General features: G+C 40.0%; 1 protein-coding gene across 1 annotated transcript; it reads right to left on the bottom strand.

The window, feature by feature from the left end:
* Positions 1–5,541: 5,541 nt before the first annotated feature.
* On the bottom strand, positions 5,542–9,696 carry LOC102777331 (arylsulfatase I). The gene is given in 7 exon segments (XM_087850498.1): positions 5,542–5,630; positions 5,633–5,800; positions 5,803–6,102; positions 6,104–6,650; positions 6,741–7,073; positions 7,678–7,920; positions 9,653–9,696. Coding segments are annotated over 7 exon segments (1,698 nt in total). The 3' UTR covers positions 5,542–5,567.
* Positions 9,697–9,930: the final 234 nt, after the last annotated feature.

Raw genomic sequence — 9,930 nt, 5'->3', positions numbered from 1 at the left:
CTTTTCCTCTTTCCTCCATCTTCAGCATCTTTTCCCCAATATATCCAATAGCCCTCTCGATCTCGACTCTCTAACCTTTGTCTCCAAACCAGTTAGCCTGGTCCCCTATGTACTCATTTCTAATGCTGAAATGAACAACCATTGCTGAACTCTAAATAAGTCCAGTTGCCTTTTTTTCCAAACACTTCAGACCACCTGACAATCACCTCTACCCACCCTCTTCTTCTTTGGATGGTTGACCCCAGCTAAATAATCTCAACCACCTTCATTACCTCTGCTTCTTGCATCATCTTTACCATTCTGAGCTATAACAAATAAAAATACATACAAAAATAAATCAACATTAAAATATTTTCCATTAATGTCACTGGAAGACAAAAGGCCAAACCACAGAACATACATTATGTGTGTAATGCCACGGTTTTTAACAGTAGCAGGAGCATTAATAGCATTAAGCTTTCAATAAAACTCAAAGAGTCTTCCTTGATCTATGATGCAAATATAAATAGGATAAAAAGGGAATGCAGAAGGGTGTAATCTAATGTGCAAGGGTCTCACTGCTGCTGCTCTCCCAACCTCCTACTTTCCATGTATGCATATGGAAGCAGAGGGAATTCCCAGAAGAGAGTTATACCATGGAATATGAATTAGTGCAGGTGGAAATAACAATCCTCTCATTACTATAATGTTCCTGATTGAAAAACAATTCACTTTACTCATGTTATTTCCCAGTGAACTACCCTATTGAGTTTCCCGATGTATTTTAACAACAGATGCCAAAAAGCTTATAAATTGATCCTATAAACTATGCTGTCTGTATAACACTCCTACTTAAGAATTATTTTCCAAAAACTACAATAGCATTGGAGCTGTAAGCCAGAGAGAAGGGAAACCAGAATGGGTTTAACAGGTAATTTAGACAACATATACAATATCTACAGGCTTATCCTTTGGCTTTATTTTACTTTAACAAGACATTGTGTTATGCAGTGACGCTTTTTTACTAAACAAGGCTTTTAAATCTGATCTACAAGCACTGCAGACACGACAGCCATCTGTAGCCTCAAAGGAACTCTCTCTTCCCTCCTCCACTCTTTCTATTTAACGGTATGCCACAGAGCTCTGAGCAAAACATGGCTAATACCTCTAACTCAATCTTCCAAATGAGCACGAACAAGTGAGTAGGATGGGGAACAAAATGAAAAAGAAAAGACGTGGAGGGTGGTTTGCTGAGGGAATGAGCAAAGAGCTGAGGAATAAAAGTATCAGGGAGGAGGAGGAAAGAGTGAGAGCTGACCAGAGGGAGAAGAGATGCAGGAGAAGGACAGCTGAATATTCATTATTAGGCCACAAGGGAGACATTTACAGCACTCACACCCAGAAACACTTACACACACACACACACACACACACACGCACACACACACACACACACAGATAGATTAAGAATCACACCTAAAGGCTTAGGCTAAAGGCTGCTGCACACAAACAGTGCTGTCTATAGATGTTCATGCTGTTGGTGACCAACAGTACCATCGCGGATCTGCTCCTATCAAGATATATCACTACACAGTGGCAGTCGCGCCAGCGGGAGGATACATCACACAGGATCAGACAGCATGAGGCTAAACTATGACTCCCCCAGCCTAGTGTCTCGAGGAATTAAGTCTATACTGGATGATTCTTCACCTCACAAGTCAGGTCCACTAGTGAGTTAGTTGATGGGTAAATACTATTTCAAGCAATATTTCTTTTTTAATCCCTACTTGTGTGGTTTGGTGTGGTTTCCTAATCTTCTAAAAAAAAGTGCCTCCTTTATTTAGCACTGGATTTGAGATGTACAACACAACTATAACACAGATTTTTACATTTCAGACTGTCTTTGTTACCTGTAATGCAACTTGACCGGGAGCCTTGACACGTGTACAAATATAGTTTCAAGTAGACATGAGCAGTGAGGCAAAAAGGTCTGGTCCACTTCTACCTTATTGAGTGGTGATTCTTAAGTACACGAATACAAGTTACACTCTGAGTCAAAGTACAAACTGAGTACACGCCATGATTCAGTATCTTGTAAATCCACCTTTAGAAGCAATGACTTGAAATGATTATTTTCTGTATGACTTTACCAGCATTGCACATTGTTATTGGGGAATTTTGGCCCACTCCTCTTTGCATTGTTGCTTCATTTCAATAAGCTTTGCAGGCATTAGTTTATGCACAGGTCTGTTAAGGTCCTGACAAAGCATTTCAATTAGGCCGAGGTCTTTACTTTTACTGGATTGTTGCAAAACCTTGATTTTTTTTTCAGCTTTCTGCTGGCAGCCTTTCCAAGAAAGCCACACGTGTTCAGTCTTGTACTGTTCTGAACTTTAACATTAAACATGCTGACTGAGGACTGTAGAGTCGGAGATGGGTTTTCTGCAATTTTCTGTGCATTGCACAGTCTGACCTTGAGGTAAAGTTGAAATTTGGAAACTATTTTGAATGTTTCCCACTTGTGAATCATCTTGGTGTTTTTTTTTTTTTTGAAAATAGCCTTTTAACCCTTCTCAGAAAGAACAACAGTTTCTCTAAGACCAGTGCTGAAGTTGTTCCTCCTTAACATTTTGTTAAAACACACCTGAATGCTCAAGATGACCAAACTGCCAAGATTTAGGCTTTTACAGAGAAGGTCATTTTTGCTGATGCTGACTATCAGTTAATCATGTGCATTTGATAAGCAACACCTGCCTTTTACTTACCCTCTTAATTTCTATGAAATCAATAAGAATGTACTTTTAATGTAGTTTTTCATGTTTCTTCAGTCTCAGCTGACTGCAGGTTTCCCCAACCATTTAAACAGAATATTTGCATAATGACTGAAACTGGCACCACTGATGAACATTGGGCTGTTAGGGCAGTTTCTTCATCATTAATATGCAATTTGTAATCACCACTGATCAACAACTACTGATCACTGATCAGTGGCCATTGATCAATGGGTCCAAGACTTGGATGAACGAAACATTTCTCCCACTGAAAACGCTACGTCCAGATACACGGAATCAACTTTTTGGGATTTCCTTACCCAGATGATTGAGCATGGATCAAGAAATTTTAAGCCATGCTAAGGAACACATGATTTTTCTCTTAACATGAAACCTTAGAATTAAAAAGACGGCGCAGTGTCTTTTTCACATGTCTTTTACATACTGGAGAAGCACTTTCTGCCAGGAAGTTTCTGTACAGTAGGACCAGAGTAACATTTTTGAAATTTTTTTTACCTGGTATTTTTACTAGAATTATCATCTTTTCTAAAATGAGCCAAAACGTGACTGAAACTGAAAATAATATAAAGATTTCAGCAAAAAGACCCCGAAGGCAAACACCTGCCACTTGCCATCATTTGGGCTGAAAAAGAAAATATTGATTTTATGTGCTAAACCCCATTTTCTCAGGAGAAAGCCTTATGCTTAAAACACTGCAAAGTGGCTGATTTTACATCTTAGGAAGACTTTCTTGCTTACTGCTCAACTGATCTGGACTTAAAAGATCTCTAATTTCCAAAAAATCACCTGTCTCCTTGTCTAAATTCAGAGAAGAGAAAAGCAGAAGAAGTTAAGGTCACAGCTCCCTCTGGATTTCCAATATGCTAAATGGTTTTATTCACTGATACCAAAATCATATTGCCTGTACCAGATTTAACACTCTCTGGATTGCATACAGGCAGCACAAAGTAAATATAAAAGACAAAGCTTTTAATTTCTTATACACCACACATTATTTTTAAAGCAAGAGTTCAGCAAACATTATGCTACTAAGTTTGACTTTACTTTCAGTAAACAGGGGGTTAAAAAGAAGATTATTATTATTCCTTAATCATATTTAACCATCATCTTTTCCTAACCTTAGCTAACAGCTTTTCTGTCATGTTCACAACCTACATCCCTGAATTTTTTTTTTTTTATCAGCCATTAACAATAATGGAAAGAATTTAAGTGGAATTTTCACTTGCTTGTTTTACTTGCATTTATTATATTAAATCACAGCAGTTCCAATTTGCATCCAATTACTCACGTGCAATGGCTTCATGCCCCAGCAGGAAGTACTGCCCTTAAGTTCAAGAAAAACCGTCTTAACCATACTGCAGAGTCCACACAGAAAGCAAGAATTTTGCAAAGGATTCATAATCTTAGGTTTTATAAAAAAATTTTTTTTAATGATAATCATCTTCAGTCTTCCACATAATACAAGCACACAGATACAGAGTGTTTGTAATGACAAATATGTTTTTCACAGAACAACCATAACAAGCATCACATGGATGTGAAAAATAGCTTTTCTGCCCACATTTGGGGTTGGCTTCATTTCTAAGAAATTATGATTCAGTTTGGCACTAACTGAGAAAAAAATAGACACATATACACTGAAATTTAAATAGCAGATCTAGCAAATGTTTATGCATAAATTAAACACACATATTGAATTTTATGCTTAGTGATAGATTAATTTTTAGGTTTGGATGTGAGCACAACTAAGATTCATGAAACAATTAATCTGCAGTATCCCTGCAGCATTTTTCTTGTTTTTCTTCTTTATTCAAGATTTTATTGAAACGATGAAATTCAAGTCAAAGTATTTAATAGAGTCAAAAAATGATGTGTTTAAGTGACATTTAAAAGTCCAGAAAAGCAACAGCTATGGAGTCTTTGTTGGTTTGTTTGCAGGGACAGAACACTGTGTGGGGATGAGGTCTTTCAAATGCATGGGGGTATGCTCTAAGCAGAAGTGAATCTGTATAACCCTTGAGAACAAAAGAACAAGGTGACATTTGACAAAAACAAGCCCTGTGGGTGTTTTTGTGGCATCCTTAAAGGGTCCTCTCGGATGATTAAGAGATGAGACATTGAGAGGTCACCACAGGCCTCACTTCCACATGCACGCACTCCATCTCTATGTCTATTAATCGAACTGTTCATGAATGCAGGCATACATGCACAGTGACACGCACATTGCTCCCTAAGCAGTCCTACGATGACCCACAGTCTCCCTGCTGCAGTTTGGCCGCAGGACAGCAAGTGAGTCAGCTTGCTCAGCCAGCCACACAGTCCTGTCTGCTTTGTCTTTCAGGATGCCTGTTTATCTGCCGACCTTCAGTATTTGACTGTAGGTCTGTGTAGTCTATCTGACCCGTGTGCATTTCTGCTTGTCTATATTTTTTCTTTATCTATTTTTCATTCCCACACTAAGTATACTTTAAGGGGAAGACTTTCAGATCATCAAATAGTGTCACAGAACCCTTATGCCCTCAAATGACTAATGTTTGTACTCTATTTTTTTCTATTTTACAAAACTATTGTAGTCTTTACCTTATAATATACTCAGGTGACTACTGTGAATTTGTCCTATATAATTAAAAGGGAATTGAACTGAATGGAAAAGAGGAGAGGAACATTGGGTAGATAACTTATTCCATCTATGATTGTGGTCCTTAGAAAACAGTAATTAAAGTGTTGATAACACTTCCTAGCTCCTTTGAGGCACTATTGAACCTTTGGCACAGTTAATGCTATTAGAAGAAACCTTTAGAATAAGGTCTTCCTCTGCAGGCGTGATCCCACCTTTTTGAAGAGGGCTTTTAACTTATTTAACATAATTTGCAGTGCCTAATCTTTATCATCTTTTCTTTCCTGCTCTCCTCCTTTTCATTATCCCCTTCCAGGCCCAGCCAGGGGCTCCATGCCTCTCCATGGAGCTCTGGGTCAGCCATTGGATCATCTGGTGGATTCCTGGCCATCACAGCTGTCTGGTTGCACTCTCTGCCAGCCTGGTCAGCAGATGTTTTACTACCTGTGGACGAGCTTCTGCCAAATCATACCTCTCGTAAGGGTCTGCACTGACATTAAAAAGCCACACTGACTTCCCCAGCTCATTGCGTCTCTTCTCAAGTTTCTTCCAATGTTCTGGACCACCAGGAAGTGCTTGTGGTGGTATCCAGTCCCCATCACCCACATTTCCTGTCAACAACTTCCAGTCACCAGCCCTCAATGCTGACCTCGCGGCTGTGTCCCAGATCCCAAAGCCATTAAGTATCAATACCTTGTCATATGGTTCCCCAGCTTCTCCTAGAAACTGGGTCAATGTTGAAAAGAATTTCAGTGCGGGGACAGGGAAGACCTTCACTGATGCTTCCCCAAACATCATGACCATCAAGGCCATGGTGGGACTGCCGCGCTCCAGAATGCCCCAGTAAAGTAGGATACCAGTCAGAGACATGAATCAGTGCTCTGCTTACTATACCTTTCTTCTTTAGAAGTGGGCTGTGGACAAAGCCCACAGTCCGAATGCCCCCTTCCCAGTAGGTTCCTTTGCCACCTCTTAGTGGCCAGTTGCTTCCCCCTGAGAGTGGCTGCCCACCGTTATCAGAAGAGTAGATGAGTACAGAGTTTTCATAGAGCTCTTGAGTCTTTAGTTCCTGGACCACTTGTGCAACCCCGCTGTCCAGGCAGCTCAGCATGGCTGCATAATGACGCCTGAGACGATTGCACTGGGAATCATAAAGGTGAAGAAAATGGTCTGGTACCTGCAACGGCGTATGGGCGGCCTGAAGGGAGAGATAGATGAAGAGTGGTGTATGTGGGTCGTGTCTCTTCAAGATCTGCTTCACTCTGGTTGTAAAAATGGAAGATTTAAAAGAATTTAATGACTGTATTTCTGTAGGATTTCTTTTTTTTTTTTACATGCACCAGGATACTTACCTGTCTATGTAGAGGAGAGTGGAGTAGTTCCCAGCCATCTCCCAGGCAGGCCTGTTTCCATCATGCAGGTCAAATCCACAAACTTCTGCCCCGTCACAGCTCTGATAGGAGAAATGATCTCCACTGCCAGTCAATGTGCCCAGGAAACTCTGAAAAACACATCCTGTTGGCAAGCAGCTTGGCCTGCAGAAGCCCAGGTGCCACTTATCCACCATGTGTGTGGCATATCCAGCTTCAGCCACACGCTCTGGCGGGGTGGGAATATCAGGGGGCAAGCACAGCGGTTGATGTGGGAGGATGATTGAATGCTCGAGTCCAGTGTGAATTTGGTAGCTCGCAAAATTGAGTAGGGAGAGTGTGATGTTACAGTATATTGCTACATATATTATGAAGCAATACTGGGAAGGGTTGTGTAACCAATATTGCACCGTTGGGTACTCATAGGCTGCTACACACCATTGTAGCGAAGGTGGGGTATTTTTATAGACTTAGTTTATACATGATACTCTCTCTCCCTGTCTCCCTCTCTCTCTCTCTCTCTCTCTCTCTCTCTCTCTCTCTCTCTCTCTCTCTCTCTCTCTCTCTATATATATATATATATATATATATATATATATATATATATATATATATATATATATATATATATATATACTTCAGCAAAACACCTTAGTGGTAATGTAGTAAGAGCTAAGGGATATAAAGTCAATAAAAAGAATCACGTCTCCTTTTATAGCCAACATGATCAATCAAAATTCCAATAAAGTGGATTTCAGAAGGCAAACAATCTCTTTGCTCCTTGATATAAACACAGATGGTACTTGATTACCACAAGACAAAAAGCCTGTTGATGATATGATTAATTACTTCAGCTGCAAACAGAAGCTGTAAATGAATAATTATACTGCCGGAATAATCATTTAACGAGGAAACTCACCGCCCTGTCATGAGTTGACTGCGAGAGGGTAAGCAGATAGGTTGGACATAATAATTTTCCAGTTTAACCCCCTCTGCTGCCAGCCGGTCCAATACTGGAGTGTGGATGTCTGAGCCATGGTAACCAATGTCTCCATAGCCCTGGTCGTCCACCATAATGAAGATAAAGTGAGGTAGCCTGGGCTTTTCAACCTCCTCTGTTTTCACGCTTTCCATAAACGTGTCTTCATCCTGACAGGCAAGGCTAAAGAACAAGGTTGCACCAATCACAAGAATAAACAAAGAGGAGCTTCTTCCCGTAGTCTCGAGCAATGCCTTGTAACTAATATTTACTCAAAGCTGATTTTTTCTTCGTATTTCTGCTTAGTCTGCAGTTAATAAATCTCCAGCCAGATCACATTTGCAGAACGGGCAGATCTGTGGTCTCAAAGAGCTTGTCCAAAAGTCTTATCTATCCATTAAGTATGGGCTGCTGTCTTTTTCTGGGGCTTATTCTTGGTTTTGTAAGCTGGAGCTGAACTGGTGCCAGCTTCTGTGGTGGGTGGAGAAAAAGTCTGTCTCTAAGAGGTGCAAGAAACTGGCAGAGGTGAGAGTTTGAGAGAGAGACAGAGAGGTTTACCTTTTTGCAGTGCCTTGCTAGATTCCTATGTAGCTTCAGCTGTGCTATAAGAATGCTGGGACGATGTTGGGAAAGAATTAGAGGCAAATGTACTGCTCAGAGAAAGTAGACAGACATGGTGTTCTTAGCTTGCAAATCATGATTTTTCATACTTACAGCAACACTACATTAAGGTAATATTAAAGGTACAAACCATAAACCTAACAGATGTTCAGTGGTAACTATGTCAAACAACCAAAAGTTTAAGCAATAGTAAAGCAAAAGATTTTCAGAAAGATAACTGTACAACAATTTGGTTTACTGTGACGAGGTGGCACTTTTATAAGAGGATAGCTTGGGCTATATGTAGCCATATTGGTGATTAAACAGGAAAAGCAGCAAAAAAAGAAAAGAAAAAAAGAGTGACACTAATTCTGACTTTTTATTCAGGGGTTTAACTTATAAGACTGTCAAATGAGGACGTGCACTGGATCAGAAGAATCATTAATAAAGTGAATGCTGCAAGCAGCTTTAGCCAACTCAAGCTGCTCTATGTCACTCACATGCAAGATGTCTTTTCACAAGTCTGTGAAAAAAAGCCCATGAACTCGTGTTTTGACAGCAGGAACACGGAAGATTTACGCAGAAGGCAACACATGTGATGCACTTTCTTGACCCGAAATTCAAATTTTGACATTTAAATACTTTTCTTTCCTTCAGGTAGAGCCACGCCAGGAAAACACTTGGTTACCAGTGCTGGACTATAAAATGACTTCACTATAAAACCTCTGTGTTTTTTTTCTTTAATAAACAGCAACATCCTTCTGGCTTGTGTTGTACTGAGCTGGCAGTGAGCTAATCTATCAAAAGCAGGTCCAAAGAGTCAAACATCTGTTACCTCTGTTTCAGCTGCTTTGGCCTGCCCACAGTTGTTGTGCAGCTGCAAGCCACTTTGTAACCCATCTTTGGGGAGTGGACATAAATCCTGCAAAAAATTCATTATCGGAGAAGAAAATAACATTATTCGTTTCACTACAGTGGGTGGCCCTTATTGTTGAACTACTCTGATGTTCCCAAACTTATATTAAAACTTTTCAGCCAATATTTTGATTATTTTCTGTGCTGTTTACCCCTAACTACACTATAAATCCTTTAGCCTCTTTAATTTTTCTTTCATTGATTGGTGCAGCTCATTTAATACCTGTTAACAATTACTGCCTGTGCGATGGCATCGAAACCTATCCGGCCAAAGGAAAGCTTCCGGAATTGTGATGAGAATATTTATCGACCACTGTGCTCTTAGTCTTCACCTCACTGCCATCTGCACCCCACAATGCTGAGAGAAAATCAATGCCTCACATACGAGTCCATTTCCTACCGTATGGAGGCAAAGTTATGTAATTTCACAGGCTTTTTACCCATGGTGAAAGTGAAGCATCCACTGGGGAGATTCTTTCCTCATTCTTACCTCAGCATCATCTTTCACTAAGAATGATGAAATGATTTGTGGGAAATGTGAACATGTAAACAAAGGACTATATATTATAAAGTTCAAGTGTCAAGAGGGGTACAGGAAAGAAGAGGGGGGAAGAAAAAGGAAAAGCAGTGGACAGAAAAAGCTTCAGTGTCTAAGAGTACAAGATAAACAAAGTGGCA

The sequence above is a fragment of the Neolamprologus brichardi genome, chromosome 13 (assembly GCF_056152115.1).
Source record: "Neolamprologus brichardi isolate AB-2024 chromosome 13, ASM5615211v1, whole genome shotgun sequence".
In the NCBI taxonomy this organism is placed as follows: domain Eukaryota; kingdom Metazoa; phylum Chordata; class Actinopteri; order Cichliformes; family Cichlidae; genus Neolamprologus; species Neolamprologus brichardi.
The sequence above is the reverse complement of the archived record's forward strand: the minus strand, read 5'-3'. Positions and strand labels throughout refer to the sequence as shown.